Source organism: Enhydra lutris, unplaced genomic scaffold (assembly GCF_002288905.1).
Source record: "Enhydra lutris kenyoni isolate GAN:26980312 unplaced genomic scaffold, ASM228890v2 scaffoldscaffold20, whole genome shotgun sequence".
Classification (NCBI taxonomy): Eukaryota; Metazoa; Chordata; class Mammalia; order Carnivora; family Mustelidae; genus Enhydra; species Enhydra lutris.
In genome coordinates, this window is record NW_019154104.1 from 16,750,458 (window position 1) to 16,769,251 (window position 18,794).

At 40.5% G+C, this 18,794-nt stretch overlaps 1 protein-coding gene across 1 annotated transcript in view; it reads left to right on the top strand.

The window, feature by feature from the left end:
* LOC111148513 (serine palmitoyltransferase long chain base subunit 2) overlaps positions 1 to 18,794 on the top strand; it is a 113,989-nt gene that overhangs the window by 20,358 nt on the left and 74,837 nt on the right. The window contains exon 2 of the mRNA XM_022505126.1: positions 7,145 to 7,339. Within this exon, the coding sequence (XP_022360834.1) occupies positions 7,145 to 7,339 (195 nt within the window). The remainder of the gene's footprint in view (positions 1 to 7,144; positions 7,340 to 18,794) is intronic.

An 18,794-nucleotide genomic window follows, 5' to 3' on the forward strand; every position in this document is an offset into this window, starting at 1 on the left:
TGTTCAGAGTGTGAATCCTCGTGTGACTGGTACAAAGCTCCAGACTATTTTCTTCAGCATGTATGGTATGCAGTAGGGAGAGGCTAGTACATTTCAGTAAAATTCCAAGAAAGGGCCATTTGAGCAGAACTAATTTTAAGGAACAACAGAACATACTACTGGAAGTGAATGGGGTTTGTTTAGCAGAAAAGGCATGGTAGCAGTCCTTTGATTGCCAAAGGATAACGGGTGTTCATATTGGATGTTGATTTTTTTTTTTTTTAATGTTCCAAACTATCTGCCAGGTGGGTGGGTTCTGTCATACTGTTGTCACATTCAGCAGGAATATATCTATTTGTTTATATCAGAAGTGTGTGCTTTTGTTTCCCACTAATTATTTCCCCATTATTGCATCATTACATAGTTACCCTGTGTTCTTTCATGGGATTCTCGAAACTTCTGCTTAGGATCATTCGTTATAAATCAGTGTACAGTGTAGTCAAACCTTACCTTTTTCTCTGTTCTGAAACTAGAGAGACAGAATGCAACACGTGATCTAGGACTTTTTTTTTTTTCTATAAAGACATTATTAGGACAATTGGCAAAATTTAAGTGAAGTCTGTAGACTAGATATTAATTAATATCTGTTGGTTTCCTGATTTTGAAAATTGTTCTGTAGTTATGTAAGAGAATATCTTTGTTTTTAAGAGAGACACACTAATGTATAAAGGTACATCAGAACTGCACCTGACTCAAATGGTTCATGCAGAAAATTCTCCATTGCGCTCTCTCTCCACACACGATACCACACCACCACACAGTTACCTTTTCCTGAACCAATTGGGAGTAGGTTGTATACATTCTCTCCCTTTACCTTTGTGTTAGGCAGCTTGGGCTGCTCTAACGAAATACCACAGATGAGGTTGCTTAAACAACATATGTTTGTCACGGTTCAGGAAGTCCAAGATCAGGTTGCTGGCAGACTGAGTTCTTGGTGAGGCATTCTTCCTGACCTGCGGATGGCTTTCTCATAGTGTGTTCACGGGGCCATTCTTCAGTGGAGATCTCTGCCTTCCTTATAAGGGCACTAATTACATTATGAGGCTAACCCTCATGACCTAATGTAACCCTCATTACCTCCCAAAGGCCCTATTTTTTTTAAAAAATATTTTATTTATTTACTTGACAGAAATCACAAGTAGGCAGAGAGAGAGGAGGAAGCAGGCTCCCTGCTGAGCAGAGAACCCGATGCGGGGCTCGATCCCAGGACCCTGAGATCATGACCCGAGCCAAAGGCAGAGGCTCTAACCCACTGAGCCACCCAGGCGCCCCCCAAAGGCCCTATTTTGAAATGGCATCACACTGGAGCTTCAGTATATGAATGAGGTGGCAGAGGGGGAGACAGACATTCAGCTTGTAACGTTCTGCCCGTGATCCCTCTAAAATCATATTCCTGCCTGCAAGACATATTCATTCTGCCCCAGCAACCCAAGAGTCTTAACTCATTCCAGCATCAGCTTTAAGGTCCGTAGTCCAAGTCATGTGATATGAGTGAAACGCGAGATACCACTTATCCGAAGACAGTTCCTCTCCAGCTGTGAGCTCTTGAAGCATGTAAGTTACGTGCTTCAAAAATACTGTGGTGGGACAGGCAGAGGATCGACATTCCCATTCCAAAAGAGAGAAATCAGAAGGAAGAAAGGGGTGATGGGTCCCAACCAAGTCCAAGATGTAGGAAGGCAAATTCCACGAGATCTTAAGGATCAAGAATAATCCTCTTTGGTTTGATTCTATGCCCTCTGGACCCATTGGGATTGGGGTCACTCACCTCTACCCCCTATGCTTCAGGCTTCCCTTCCGAGGCACTTACCTATTGATTCTATCTGAAGTGATGGTTGCCCCACCTTTGAAGCTGAGAAGGGTACCCAGATGATCTCTAAACTGTCTTTGGGATTATTTTCTTGTTTTGAAAATAGCACACACTCACAGGGAAATGGCTCTGTGGTCCAGTCCTGTAGGATCTAAGAATTCCTAACAGCCTGTAGCACATGGTTTCAAGCATCAGATAGTTCCACAACGCTTGTTATGAAATATGCAGCAGTCTCCTGCTCTCTTCTACTCTTTTTTCCATCTTCTGTGTTTACCTCCACATTTTAAAATGCTTATTTTACTGCCTCTTGACTTTTCACAGTGAACATTATTTATTATTGCTTTATTACCGCTAGGAGATTTATGCTCCTTATCTAGGGGAGGATTCTTGTTGGAAAGACTCTGGCAGGAAGTTTGGTGTGACTAGAAGGATAATTGGGGTGTGGAGAGGGTCTCAGTGGCAGGGAGACCAGACAAGAAAAGGAGGGTATTGCAGTGGTTCAACGAAGAAAGAGACACTGAGGGTTTTTTAAAACTGATGATAACATACATTCAGGTACGTGCATAAAATATATCATGCTCCATGACTTTTTACCCGTGTGTGTACAGTGTCTCCAGTACCTCTCTCAAGATGTAGAACATTTCCAGCCTCCTTAAAATTCCATGGTGTCCCATAAGAAGGTCTTGAACTAAGGCACAAAAATTCATTACTGGTTCTAGAATGAAGTCTGAAAATGAGGTGGAGCTAAAGATGACTCCAAACTTGGGAGACTGGGTGGACTGGGTGGTGATGCTACCAGATTGGTGGGTGATAGAGAAGGATAATCTGGTTTCAGTTGAGGGAGGAGTGAAGATGGTCAGAGCAGTTCAGCTTTAGACCTGTTGAGTTGGGATGTCCAAGTGGAACTTACAGGTGGCAGGTGGAAATATACATTTGGAGTTCTGGGGAAAATTTGGAATTGACATGGAGATTTGTGCATACTTACCAACGTTTACAGTCTGTTTGAGAGCTAGCAGGTAGATGAGAATTCTCTAGAGAGGCTGTAGATAGAGACCTAAGGTTATCATGAGAGGCATATGTTGCTTTTATTAACTCTGTTTTAGTCCAAAAGTGAATAAAATCAGTGAGAAAATTCAGTTTAAACATTTTTTAAAATAACTTTTTTAAAAAGATCTATTTGTTTATTTGAGAGGGAGAAAGAGAGAGAGCATGAGAGGGAAGAAGGTCAGAGGGAGAAGCAGACCCCCGTGGAGCTGGGAGCCATGACCCTAGCTGAAGGCAGTTGCTTAACCAACTGAGCCACCCAGGTGCCCTCAGTTTAAACATTTCTTATGAAAATTCAGTAATGTGTACTCTTTTAAAAATGAAAAATCAGATTGGTTCAGAGGTTTTTAAATAGGAAGTAGGCGTTCTGCCTGTATCTCACTCCCCACTCCAATTTCTGTGTCTCCTTCCAGGTGATTTTAGTGCATGTATATTGTTTATGGTTTATCTTGATTATACCTTTCCATTACTGCTTTGGTTAAGAGTCTTTTTTTAGCTGTTTAATAAGTATAATTGATGGCCTACAGGCATGTGAACAAAATGGGTTATTGGTTTGTTTTTTTTCCCCCTCTCCTCTTCTTGTAATATATTTTATGATAATGTGCTTATGATTTTGACTGGAAAAAAAATTTCTTCTTTGGCCTTTTTTTCTTTTGCATTTTATTGAAAAAAATATGTTACTTTTCAAGCAGACATATCTTGGTTTTCTTTGGAGTCCTTAAATCTTCCCTTGATTAATAATACTAGCATTGTTACACTCTTACCTGTTTAATGTGAGCAGACTGACAACTTTTTTTTTTAAGCCCTGGAGGGAGTCATAAGCTAATATTTTTTTTGATTGTCTTGTTGACAGTATAATTCTCATTAGAATGAATGAAAGGCCTCTTAAGAGCCCTCTTGCTTCGTGAATCCAGAATATGAAATACCCTGGAAGAATTTGTAGCCCATGTTTTGTTCAGTGTGAATTTGACCTCCATTGTAGTTGAGACTAAGGTATTAGATGTGGGATCTGGAAAGGTCCTAATACGAATTGTGTAATCACTATAACTTGTTTAAACCCCTCTGTTACAGGGTACTTACTGTTGAAAGAGCAAAAAGCATAATGTGTATTTTCATTCATTCAACAAATGCTTAATGAGCTCCTGTAAGGTGCCACTTTCTCTAATACTGATAGTAATACAAGGAAACATTGCTGAGTACTTACTATTTGTTAGCACTTAATACATACTATCCTGAGTGCGATGTGCGTTAATGAGCAAAATAAGCCTGGTGCTTTCCCTTATGGAACATGATACATGTATAAGATGGTGGTAATACTACTTTTTTTTTCATTTTTTATTTAAATTCAATTAGCCAGCATATAGTACATCATTAGTTTCAGATGTAGTAATACTACTGTATTTCAGTCATGTCAAAAATAAAATTTGGCATCAGTAATTGAAGAGCAGGTGATTTTTTTCTCTAATTTCTAAGATTCTGTCAACTTTCAGAGGTTTGCATATCACTTGGCCTGTACATTCTCACCCTGAATGATCAGAGTGAACTGTGTTTTGACTGAGACTGTTTTCTAAAAGTTACTTAATAGCTGAATCTCAGTTCCAAATGCAGTTAATTTAAAGTGGCACTGTGATAGAATCACAGTATGTCAAAGCAAACTCATGATTGAACTTCCTCCTTCCTAGACAGTCCAGCCAACTGCATGAATGTACTTGGTCGTGCTGGTTTGGGTGTGTCTCAGATCAAGGCGATATCTTTTAAAGAGATCCACCCACAGCATTCCCGACAAACAAATCTGTCACGCATTTGTTAGAGACTTAGGAGCTCTGAAAATTGCCTTACTTTTTACTAGTATGTTCTATTGAGAGAAAACAGTTCCAGAGTTAAGAAGAGTTGGGTACTGGTATTAAATACAATGTTCTTTTATATACTTTTTTTTTTTTTTTTAAAGATTTTATTTATTTGTCAGAGAGCACAAGCAGGGGGAGCAGCAGGCAGAGGGAGAAGCAGGGTCCCTCCTGAGCAAGGAGCCTGACAGGGGACTTGATCCCAGGACCCTGGGATCATGACCTGAGCTGAAGGCAGACGATTAACTGCCTGAGCCACCCAGGTGTTCCTAGGTACAGCTTTTTAAAGAGAGAGAGTTTTTTTTTGTTGTTTTGTTTTTTTTAAGATTTTATTTATTTGACAGAGAGAGAGACATCACAAGTAGACAGAGAGGCAGGCAGAGAGAGAGAGGGGAGGAAGCAGGCTTCCTGCAGAGCAGAGAGCCCGACATGGGGCTCGATCCCAGAACCCTGGGATCACGACCCGAGCCGAAGGCAGAGGCTTTAACCCACTGAGCCACCCAGGTGCCCCAAGAGAGAGAGTTTTTAAAAAGAGAGAGTTTTTTAAAGAGAGAGAGCATCGGGCTCTCTGCTCAGCGGGGAGCCTGCTTCCCTTTTCTCTGCCTGCCTCTCTGCCTACTTGTGATCTCTGTCCATCAAATAAATAAATAAAGCCTTTAAAAAAAAAGAATATTGTTTTTGTTGTGTCTTAAGTATTTTTGATTTGCTTTGTCCAGCTTAATAACTTATTTATATGCTGTATTAATTTTTAAACAATCTTTTCAGTTATTGGCTTGCTTCTAGCTATTCTGTTCTAAATACATTGCAACCTTGTTCCTGCGTAAAAGTTTAAGTAGTAAACATTGACACAGACTTCCACCTCTTTGAGGAAGAGATTGATGAAGACGCATATCAGTTTTACATATGGTGTTCAGAAGTTCTTTAGGCCATCAAACTGAAGCAGTGCCACCAGATTCTAAGTATCATGCCTTTCTGAAAGCCTTTCCCTTGTTTAGAGCAACTGTTTCTTTTCCAGCTGTTCTGACTTGCATCATTCAGGTAGCTTTCCCAAAAGAATATTACTGGGATATTCTATTATATATATTAGATATACTGGGTATTCTAAAATTCTAAAAAAGGATATTACTGGGTATTCTAAAATATATTTCCTTGGATCAAGTTGCATGAGAGGCCAAGAAAGCATCTTTTATTCTTTCATAAAAATAGGGGTTTTTCGTAACTCTAGTACAATGCGCAGTTGAAAATATGTTCCTGCTGAATCGTGAATGAGCATCCTTACTGCAGTTGGCTGATTCAAGCTTAAGGTTAAAGTTAACACACAGATGTCTCTGATGAGATTTTTCCATAAAAGATTTCCATTAAGATTGGCCAAAGTGTAAAAAGCTTTGAGCTCTGAGATCAAAAGTGCAATAGCTTGGTATCTGTAATAAAATTCAAGTATTCCAAAGGATGAAACCAGGGATAATCTTAAAGTGGAAATGGATACTTTGGTCAAGATGGAGGGGGACAGAAACTTTTTTTTTTTTTTTTAAGATTCTATTTATTTATTTGACACAGAGAGAGAGAGAGAGAGATCACAAGTAGGGACAGAGAGACAGGCAGAGAGAGGGGGGAAGCAGGCTCCCCATTGAGAAGAGAGCACAACACCCGACTGGATCCTAGGACCCTGAGATTGTGACCTGAGTGGAAGGCAGAGGCTTAACCCACTGAGCCACCCAAGTGCCCCAGTTACTGATCGCTCTTAACTGTTTTCCCCCTTGTGTTGCATTCCACTTTCTACTTCTGTACAGTACTGGACCACTCTTATATAAGCATTTTACTTTTGTGCATAATTTATTTGCATTACCTCAACAAAAGCTGTTAATAAACCATGGGTTTTTACAGGGGCCTAGTGCTGGCCCTTATTTGGAATACAACAGCTGGTGGCTTTAAGACTATAGAGCAGGGGGGAAAAAAGACCGTATAGCAGGAAAACATAAATATTTTAGTTTGTTCTGGGACTGATTTACTTTGACTACTTCATTTGTAAGCTAAAATGCTATTTTTCAGGATAGGCTTTTTCTTTGTTGATTCATTTTTTTATCTGCTTTATTAGAACAAAGGAAATTATACACGATCCAACCAGAGTGTTTTAAGATCTAGTTAAAAAAATCAAATAATAAAAGAAATGAGTGTTAAGCATTGTTCTTAGGCAGTTACTTCTCTGTTTTTTTTTTTTCTTTGCTGTTTATCTAAAGTGTATGTAACATATAATATTTCTGTTGAAAAAAATTATGCCCTGCTAGGTCTTAGTGGATTTTTTTGACTATTAGAGAATTCTGAAGTTATGCAAATCTGTAAGGAATTAGGTTTTAAGTAGCAATCTTTTTCTTGGGATCGAAATAAATGTTTTTAACCTCTGTTTTAGATCCATCATGTTACACAAAATGGAGGACTTTACAAAAGACCATTTAATGAAGCTTTTGAAGAAACACCAATGCTGGTTGCTGTGCTTACTTATGTGGGATATGGTGTACTCACTCTCTTTGGATATCTTCGAGATTTCTTGAGGCATTGGAGAATTGAAAAGTGTCATCATGCAACAGAAAGAAAAGAACAACAGGTAATTGTTAAGAGACTTTATATGGAAACCTTTTATAGATAACCTGGTATTCTCACTAATTTTTTTCTTTAGAAATTTGGATACACGTGGGGCACCTGGGTGGCTCAGTGGGTTAAGCCTCTACCATCGGCTCAGGTCATGATCCTGGGGTCCTGGGATTGAGCCCCACTTTGGGCTCCCTCTCAGCAGGAGCCTGCTTCTCCCTCTCCCTCTGCTGCTCCCCCTGCTTGTGTGTGTGCTTTCTCTCTCTCTGTCAAATAAATAAATAAAATCTTTAAAAAAAAAAAAAAAGAAAATTTGTATACACATTAAAATAAAAATATTCTAGATGCAGTTAAATGAAAGTATTTCACAAAGAAAGTGGAAAACAAAGTTAAGGCATGGAGAAATCAAAGCATTTAACATATTTCTTTTTTTATTTTTCAAAGGTTTATTTCTTTATTTGAGAGAGAGTACACGTGCTTGCGTGCTGGTTGGGGAGGGGCAGAGGGAGAGAATCTCGAGCAGACTCCCTGCAGGGTGTTGAGCGGGTTGCTGGGCTGGGCTCAACCCTGGACCCTGAGATCCTGACATGAGTGGAAACCAAGAGTTGGATGCTCAACCAACTGATCCACCTAGGCACTCCACATTTAACAGATCTAATTTAATGATCACAAGAATTGATTCCTGTTTGTTGAATGAGAAAGCTAAAATTCACAAGTTAAAAATTTAACATTTCCTGAGACATGTTACATACATACCTGTCCTGAGGCAGGTACATAGACATGGGTCTGTGAAATGCCAGAAGCCGTGTTCTTTATGTTGATGGTATTGCGCTGTATCCCAAGTTGTATCTCCAATCTTCTGAGAAGACAAAGAAGTTCTGGAGGGCTCATGATGTGTTTTCTCATAGACATATTATACGTAGGTGTTTGGCTCACAGATAGCTCCTTTCCCCCAAACAAGCCTAAAAACAGAATGTGGCTGAGCTACTCTGTTCATGGTTAAAAAAAACAAAAAAGGCAATCTTGTTTTAGTAATTGTAAATAGAGATGATATTGATTGTCTCTGGGGGGAAGATCTCACTTCACTTTCCTCCATATACTCCTTTGTACCTCTAGAGTTCTGCACAGGCTACGTGTATTGCCTATTCTCAAAGATAAATAAAATTAGAGTGAAATGCCTGGTTTTTCTAAAAACAAACTGTTTGTTCTTGGTATGTGAAGTATGGAGAGGTTGTCCTCTAGCCCAACGAATATCCTAGATTAGAGAAGGGCTTTCGAAGTTAGATTTTTTTGGTCATCATACCTCTCAATTTTTGTGGGTATTAGAAGAGAGAGGTAGATATGGTGGCAGCAAGGTCACCATTGAGAGAGGAGCCATTAGATACTGGGAAGGGGTGGTGGTCCTGTGGGGGGAAGGGCAAGGGAGCATCTAGAAACATGGGGAAAGAAAGGATCAAAACCTGTCAGTATGGGGATTGAAGATTCTGGTCCTGGGAGAGCCCAGGATCCAGGCTCTCTTTTCTCTCATCTCAGCCATTCTGCACCCTTCCTAGCTTCAGCACCATGAGCTGGTCCTCCTTCTCATTGCCCTGAAATGCCTACAGATTCATTTCATGAAAAAGGTATTTCTTGAATACCTAATGCGAGCAAAGCCCTGTATTCAGAGTTTGGTCCAGTAGGCCAAACTAGTTTTGATCATTGAAAACCAGAACACATTCTTAAATTTTTTGATTCTTCTTTTTTTCTGCCTCTGTACATCCCAAATAGACTTTGGTGCTAGAGTGCATGGCCAGTGCGTTGATTTTGTACGTGGCTCAGGTGGGGCCTACTGGCTGTGGGTTAGAGCTTCTTGTGTACTTACGGGCTTGTCCGGAATTGCAGTCACTTGTTTACAGCCCAGTATCTTCCTATCAGACTGAGTTGGTGGTGGTTGTGACGGATGGGAGCTAAAGTTTTATTCCTATATTCAAAAAAACGCTTTACAGGGGCCTCTCCTACTGTGGGCACCCTGTTGAGACCTGCTAAGTAACATGCGAAGGTGGAGGTCGGGGTGCTGACTGATGGGGAGAGTGGACCTGGCTGAGGGAATGGTGTAGGCAAAGGCATGAAGGATGTTTGGGAGAACCTGGAATGTGGATGTATGAGAGATTGTGTTGTGAATGTCATGCGAACTTTGGTAGGCAGTGAGGAATCTGGGTGGTTTTTGAATAGGGGTGTGACAGGAGAGTTTGCACGGCTGGTATTTTGTCAACGTGTGATGAAGAATGAATGAAACAATGGAGTTGCATCCAGATTACTTTGTGAAAGAGTACATGACGTTTGGAACTTGTCTCATGTGCCAGAGGGTGAATTGGCTCCTGAGTATTATGGTGGCTTGTGTGTGCTTGACCTTGGTGTTAAAGTATTAGAACACGTAGATTTCATTCTTCGGTAGTTTCTGATTTTGTTGAGGAAACAAACTCTTCCAATCCAGCAGGTCTTTGTAAAGCCCTATACAGATAAGTAGTGTTTGAATTGTATGCAGATGTAGAACAAAAAAATAACTGAGTAGCATTGAGTTAATCAGGAAATGATTCTTGGAGGAAGAAGTAATAGGAGGAAATATGTGGGACAGTGGGGGGGGGCATTTGCAATTTGAAGGACTATGCGAATTTATTCAAATTCATTTCAATAGGATTATCACAGTAGATAACATTAACAGTTAAACCAGCTGAATTCCGCCATTTTCTTACAAAAATTCAGCTTTTGGACGGAAGGAAGATCATTCAGCCTTATGGTACAGCATGTTTGTTTTCTGATTCTGGATTAGATGTAGTGAGAGGGATATGCAAATTTCAAAGTGTTACACTAGAAGAGGTTAGGGAAAGTGCTTGGTTGGATCATAAAATGCAAATATAATGTTGCCACTTCCTCATTTCACTGAGTGAATGGTATTTATAACTACATCCTTACTTTCTTCCTCATTCCGTTGTAAAAGAGTCCATTTTAACTAACTATGCTCGTTCTTCGTATGTTGCTTTGGGTATAACTGAGTCCTGTGGTCCCACTCTAAAGATAAGTTAGGGGCTCCTGGGTCATTCGGTTGGTTAAGCAGCTGCCTTATCTTGGTCCTGGGGTCCTGAGATGGAGTCCCAGCCCTGTATCAGGCTCCTTGCTCCAGGGGGAGTCTGCTTTTCTCTCTCTCTCTCTCTCTCTCTCTCCCCCCCTCCCTCTGCCCCTCCCCCAACTCGTGCTTTCTCTTACTTTCTCTCTCTCAAATAAAAAAAATAAAATCTTTAAAATATATATATATAAGTTAGCAAAAGAAAAAATTTAAATTTAAAAAATAAAGATGAGTTAACCTGAGTTTGTTCTATGTGAATTGAAAAAAATTCTTTGAATTCTTTACTACTTGATCTCTGTTATTAGTGTTGTTTTGGATTAGAAAGTTGTTTTTCCCAGTCTCTGGTCTGTTTCTTTTTTATGTGAGGTAAAACTAGCACTCCAGAACTAATCTGTGTGATTAGATAAAGCAAAAGGTCGAATTTAAAATGTTTTAGTATCTAGATAGGAAATACCTAGTCTAAGAAGCAAATTGTGGCAGGTGATGACCACACGCTTACTAAACCTGACATTTTGCCTCTACAGTTTGTTCATGACCACATATTCAAAAATCGGAGGGACAGGACATTGGGAAGGGACATTATATATTCACCCCCTGATACGTGTAATTTTCAAGATACAAAAGAGGGAAATTGATTGAAATATATTAACAGGAATTCCTGGAAGGATTTTATTCTTGACCTCCTTTTAGAAAGCGGTCTACTGACAATATTCTGGCAGTTGTCATTTTAGCAGTATCTTTGGAAACTAGTAATGTAGTACGGTTACTTGACCTATTAAGCTGGTGGGTTATCATTTGGTTTGTCTTTTTTATTTCTGGGGATTTACAAAGAGCTCTTCTTGCCATTGCTCTGTCTGTGTGGATGGCAGTCCTCTATTTTTTTTTAAGAGCTTCATCGAGATATAATTTATATACCATAAAGGCCGCCTGTTTAAAATGTATATAATTTAGTTGTTTTTAGCATTACAGTTGATCTTGAAAAATGTGGAGGTTAGGGGTGCTGACCCTTCTCCCACGCTGTTGAAAATTTGTAACTTTTGACTCCTCTGAAACTTAACTACTAATAGCCTGCTGTTGACCCAAAGCCTTGCTGATAACATAAACAGTTAACACATATTTTGTAAGTTGTATTTATTATATACTGTATTTGTACAATACAGCAAGCTAGAGAAGAGAAAATGTTATTAAGAAAATTATAAAGAGAGGGGCGCCTGGGTGGCTCAGTGGGTTAAAGCCTCTGCCTTTGGCTCAGGTCATGATCCTGGGGTCCTGGGATCAAGCCCCGCATCGGGCCCTCTGCTCAGCAGGGAGCCTGCTTCCCCCTCTCTCTGCCTGCCTCTCTGCCTACTTGTGATCTCTGTCTGTCCAATAAATAAATAAAATATTTTTAAAAAAAGAGAAAATTATAAGGAGAAAATACATGTAGAGTACTGTACTAACTGTATTTATTGGAAAAAACCTGTGTGGGGGCGCCTGGGTGGCTCAGTGGGTTAAGCCTCTGCCTTTGGCTCAGGTCATGATCTCAGGGTCCTGGGATCAAGCCCTGCATCGGGCTCTCTGCTCAGCAGGGAGCCTGCTTCCCCCTCTCTCTCTGCCTGCCTCTCTGCCTACTTGTGATCTCTCTCTCTGTGTCAAATAAATAAATAAATAAATAAATCGTAAAAACAGACAAACAAAAAAAAACCTGTGTGTAGGGGTCCTGCACCGCTCAAATCCATGTTGTTCAAGGGTCAACTGTATTTTCACGGGTGTGTAGCCAGCACTGTAATCTAATTTTATGACATTTTTATCATCTGAAAAAGAAATACCGTACCCATCAGCAGTCACTCATTACTCCCCCTCATCACCCTCTGCGACTGTCTCTAGATGTTTCCTGAAAATGGGATCGTATAGTGTGTGATCTTGTGTGTCTGCCCCTTTCCCTCAGAGGAGTCTTTTTGAGGTTCGTCCGCACTGTTGTAGATCTCAGTAATTCATTCCTTTTTACCGCTGGGTCGTACTCCATCGTACACGACAGTCTTCTATTTTTACTCACTCTAGGGACTTCTCACTGGCACAAAACTGTATGCCAGGTAAACTTTTTTAAGGAGTTTTGTCACCGGGAACCACTTCATTGTTTTGCACTGGTGACATGCATAGATTTGCAGACGTTTCCCTGTCACTCATTGGGCTTTTCTGTTCAGGCACCAGTGCAGCTTTTTTTTTTAGCAAAGTGCCCCCCTCCTCTGCTTTTTTGGGGTCTTTTGACTCTTTCGGCTTCTATCTTTTGAGCTACACTTTGCATTTAAAAATTTGGAACTGTTTTTTACTACTCACTGAGAATGCAAAAATTTAAAGATCTGGTGCCCTAATATCCTAAGTCGTTCCAAGTTTAATTGAGTTCCGTTAGGGTGCTAAACAGGTAAACTGATTTAAAGTGTTTTATCAGAAGGAAGAAATAAACTTTAAAAAAACAGAATTCCTAGATTCTTAAGACTACCCACAAACTCTCCACAGTTCTTCGATCCCAGTTGAAGAAACCCTGTTGAAGTTTCGTTACATTTTTAAGCTATATTTTGGTTTTATATATTTTTCTCATGAAAGCATTTTGAAAATACCATGACAGCTTTGGTAGTAAATATCTGCTCTACTTAAATCTGGCCATCCCATGGAGCTTGTCAGAGACAACACATGGTGACTGGCCAGTGCTCAGCTGCTGTTTACTACACATTCCATTTTGGCCATTAGGAGTCTAGTGGATCAGCTTTGCATCTGTTTGCCCTCTTCCAGATCGTTCCCAGTAGCATAGACGTGTTATTTTTCCCATCTTAAAAACAAACTTTCTCTTGATCCTTTCTCCTCTATCTACTGTTCCATTCCTTCTAACGCACATACACTTATTTATTTGCTTACTTACTTGCTTAAGTGAGCTGTACGCCCAGTGAGGCTTGAACTCACGACCCCAAGATCAAGGGTCCCATGTCCTGCCGACTGAGCCAGCCAGGCACCCGTCTTTCTTCCTTTTAGAGTAAAATTCTTTGACGTAGGTGTTTCTAGTATCTTGCTTCCGGTTCTTTACTGAACTCAACTCCAGTCAGGATTTTGCACCTACCACTTCAGCTAAAATGATTCTTCTTAGAATCACCCATGACACCCGTGTTGCAAAATCTCATGTTCCTTACTCAGTCGGTACCTTGTTTGGTCTGCCAGTCGCATGTGACAGAATTGATCACTCTCCTTCCAGAAGCATTTTGCTTACTTGGTTGGTTTTCAGGCATTGTACTTGCCTGGTTTTTCTCCTGCCACTCTCATTCTCTCTTGCTAAATCCTTCTCATTAGCCCAAGTTCTAAATGTTGAAATGGGTATGGCAGTGGCTTCATCATTGGTCTTCATCTCATCTGCATGCACTCCTTGGTGATTTCATCCATCATCATGGCTTTTGGTATATCTGTATGCTAATAACTTCCATGTTTGTATCTCTGGCACTGACTTCCTCATTGAACTCTACACCTGGGTATCTAGCTGCCCATTTGAAATCCCCACACAGCCATATCAAACATTACATGTCCAAAACTAAGCTGACATCCCTCCTACCAGCTGGCTCTATTCCCAGTGTCTGTGGATGACAGTTCTCTTCTGCCGTTGCTGAGGCTGAAAGCCGCGGTGATAGCCTTGACTCTTCTTTCTGCCACACACCATGTATAGCCCATTAGGAAATCCTGACTACTCAACCTGGACATCAGCTCCTGCTTAGCCTTTCACTCATCTGCTCCAGCCACACTGGCCTTTTGGAGTTCCCTGGTATGTCGGGTACACTCCTGCCCCACTGCTGTTGGACCAGCTGTCTGCCTGCGAGGCAAGCTCTTCCTCCAGATGGTCAAAAGGGCAAGTTCCTTCACTTCCTTTTCCTTTATTCTACTCTGGCCACCCTAGCCAAGTTTTAGCATGGCTCCAGCAATTTATAGCCCCCTTCCTATGTGATTTTTATTTCTATTAGCATTTTTCACTGTTTAAGATCCTTTATGTTTTATACATTTGTCTTGCTTAGTGTCTGTCGCTTCCACCAAAATGTAAATTCCACAAGGGCAGAGATTATCTTTATCTTTTTGTTTACTACTGTATACCCACTGCCTAGAAGAGTGCTTTGCACTTCTTAAACATTCAGTAAATGTTTAAGATAGTAATATTGGGAGTGGTGGTAATAACAGTGAAAAGTGTTGAGTCTTACATAGACCAGTGGAACAGAGTAGAGAGCCCAGATATGGACCCTCAACTCTATGGTCAAATAATCTTCAACAAAACAGGAAAAAATATACAGTGGAAAAAAGACAGTCTCTTCAATAAATGGTGCTGGGAAAACTGGACAGCTATATGTAGAAGAATGAAACTCGACCATTCTCTTACACCGTACACAAAGATAAACTCAAAATAGATAAAAGACCTCAACGTGAGACGAATCCATCAGAATCCTAGAGGAGAATATAGGCAGTAACGTCTTCGATATCAGCCACAGCAACTTCTTTCAAGATATGTCTCCAAAGGCAAAGGAAACAAAAGCGAAAATGAACTTTTGGGACTTCATCAAAATCAAAAGCTTCTGCACAGCAAAGGAAACAGTCAACAAAACAAAGAGGCAACCCATGGAATGGGAGAAGATATTCGCAAATGACAGTACAGACAAAAGGTTGATATCCAGGATCTATAAAGAACTCCTCAAACTCAGCACACACAAAACAGACAATCATATAAAAAAATGGGCAGAAGATATGAACAGACACTTCTCCAATGAAGACATACAAATGGCTAGCAGACACATGAAAAAATGTTCATCATCACTAGCCATCAGGGAGATTCAAATTAAAACCACATTGAGATACCACCTTACACTGGTTAGAATGGCCAAAATTAGCAAGACAGGAAACATGTGTTGGAGGGGATGTGGAGAAAGGGGAACCCTCTTACACTGTTGGTGGGAATGCAAGTTGGTGCAGCCACTTTGGAGAACAGTGTGGAGATTCCTCAAGAAATTAAAAATAGAACTTCCCTATGACCCTGCAATTGCACTACTGGATATTTACCCCAAAGGTACAGATGTAGTGAAAAGAAGGGCCATCTGTACCCCAATGTTTATAGCAGCAATGGCCACGGTCGCCAAACTGTGGAAAGAACCAAGATGCCCTTCAGTGGACGAATGGATAAGGAAGATGTGGTCCATATACACTATGGAGTATTATGCCTCCATCAGAAAGGATGAATACCCAACTTTTGTAGCAACATGGACGGGACTGGAAGAGATTATGCTGAGTGAAATAAGTCAAGCAGTGAGAGTCAATTATCATATGGTTTCACTTATTTGTGGAGCATAACAAATAGCGTGGAGGACAAGGGGAGTTAGACAGGAGAAGGGAGTTGAGAGAACTTGGAAGGGGAGGTGAACCATGAGAGACTATGGACTCTGAAAAACAATCTGAGGGTTTTGAAGGGGCGGGGGGTGGGAGGTTGGGGGATCCAGGTGGTGGGTATTGGAGAGGGCACAGATTGAATGGAGCACTGGGTGTGGTGCAAAAACAATGAATACTGTTACGCTGAAAATAAATTTAAAAAATTTTTTTAAAAAGTGTTGAGTCTTTTGAAGTATTCATAGTCAGGGTTGTGTGTGTATGTGTACACATGCACATACGAACACACAGATGACTCAGTTTTAGATCTAAGAAAGCAGCGTTCTTTACTTTTGAAATGTCATTGCCTGTCTTCAATTTCAGTGGTTGAGAGTTTTGAAGCATCCTGATCTTTGCCAGATACATAAGCATCTTAACACCCTCGGACGAAGTAAAATTTCTTGTGATCAGATGTTAGGCCAAGCAAATTGGGATGCACATCGTTGAGTCAGTCAGCTCAACAAGCTGCGACACATAAACCTTTCCGACAAAATTGTATGCCATGGAAATGTATGGGCATAGACTTTGGAGTGTAAAGACCTGGATCAGTTCCTAGCTCTGCCTCTGGCTGGTTCCCTAATTGGGAAAGCCATTTTATCTTTCTGAAATTGGAGTAATATCTTTTTTAAGAGGGTGCAGGCGTATTTAAGAACAAATGTATGTAATGGAAGACGTACCATAAGTATCCTCAGTACTCAGATGGGAACTCTGGCTGCCATTGTGATTCGCATCATCTTTATTATCCTCATATTTGGACATCTGTGTTGGGCCAGAATTGCTCTTAACAACCATGGGCAGTTGTTACGATGAAGTCAGCTTCTGGAAGTGCTAGTACCCAGCCTTTTCCATTGTGCTCTTACGGCCTACACAGGGGCTAGAATAGGCGGTACCTATTTACTTAAAATAGTATAGGATGTTTTCTAAAAGACTCAACCTCAACCAATAGAAGATATTTATTGGCTAATTACTAAGATGACTCCAGACTACTTTTGGGAAGGTCTTCAATGATCCCGAAAGAACCAATCCATGAATTTGAAGTTTTCTCTTAGGCTACTGGTAGAAGTCACTTACCAGGGTTCTTCACATCCAGCAATCCAGAGTGTAGCCTCGAGGAGACACTGTTCTCTGTTTATCATGGATATCTGCTAGTATATGGGTTTATTGAAAGGTCTTGAGGAAGCATGTGCATGAGGAGTGCATCAAGTTCAAACAGGGCATGGAGGCTCTTTGCACTTGACTCTTACCATTGCCTCTCACTTACCAGTTCTTGTCTGGGCAAGTGTCCCTTTAGAGTGCTTGTGACACTGTATTTCACCTTCCTTTGTGTGCCACTCCACTCTACTCCACTATGAGATCTTGGGAGTGTGGAGGTTGTTTGTGTCTTACTCATTTTTATCCCTAATGCCTAGCTTAGTGCCTGGAAAGGACAGCTCGATAAATGTTTGTTCAGTGACCAAGCAAACAAGTATTAGGTCGGCCCTGACTAAAGTCATTTCACAGTGACTGAACTGAGGAGGAAGAAGGGGGTGGTGGGGATGTGGAGTGGGATGGGGGACAGGATGAGAGGGTGAGGGCAGGTATAGTGGGGGTGTCATAGTTTGCAGAGAGAATTGTCTGGCAGAAGTATTCAGTAAAAGGTATTTGAATGAATGAACGAAGAGATAAGTCCTCTAGTCCTTGAATATTTAACCTGTATGAGATATTTTTGGAAATAGGCACTCACCCTTGTTGCCTAGAACTAGAACCCTGAACAGTGATCCCTTTCCATTCCCATTCTTCATTGCTAAGTTGTAGGGAGTTTGGGTAGCTGTCTTTCAGCTCTCTCCAGTAAACTCTCCAGCTGTAATCAGACTGCTACCCTGGGCATGGGTGTTCTCTTCTGCCATTCTGTCCCAGCTGCCTTTGGTCTCTAACATCCCTCACTGTGGCAACTTCCCCATCAAGTTTGTTCCCAAATCAAGGACTTAGTTGTTCTCTTATTGTAAGGATGAACAATGAGCAGTGAGCTCCCTGATGTTGGCAGTCTCTGTTATGGAGATTTGAACGCCTTTCTCTCTCCCCTCCCAGCCACACACCACTAGGTCACTGGTTACCCAGAGCTGCCTGCAGCCTTCTTTCTATACTGGGATTTGGTAAGCCTTCTGGTAGATGGGATCAGACTTTTTAACTGTTTTCTGATGTTTATATAGTAAAAACAAAAATAGTGCTCTTTGTTGCTAATAAAAATTTGTGATGGAGAATTTCTCTCAGGTGTTTAATACTTTTGACATTAATGTACAGTGTTTAGTACTGTTTACCCTATTTGGTGTGAATTGAAAAGGATTGAAAACAACTTTTTGGTTTCGTTTTGCTTTTTCCTTTGGGAAATAAATGCACGTGAATAGTAGCCAAGGAAAAGTCCTAAATTAGAATTTGGATGTCTTTGTTCCAGTTTTCAGTCACTCAGTATTCTTGTTGGAAGAGGAGACTATCAAAAGGGATATACCAGTTAAGTAGTAAGTTTCCAATTGTGATAGGTTATTTATGGATATTTTCTCTTACGGAAATGTAAATGTTGGAAACAATTGTGAAAGAGATGGTATCAGGTACTTGTACATTCCTAAGAGTACTTTCTGACTCTGCTCAGCTTAATTTAAGATTTTTTCTGCTGATTACTTTAGAGCCCAATGTCATACAAAGTTGTTGATTATAAAATTTTATGAAGAGTCTTCTTTAGCAATGGGTGTTACAAAATAAGGCTTAAACTTGAATGTTTCTGATTAGCTTATTTAATGTAAGTCCAGATCTCAAGGCTGGAAGTCCAGCAGTTTGCTGACTCTAGTATAGTTTTCTTTTTGTTTGGTTTACTCCTTATCTTCAGGAATTGAGTTGATCTAATGTGGTCTGATCATGTTCTGAGCAGTAGTCATACCACATGGGACATGACATTATGCATTCATTTTAGCTCCAC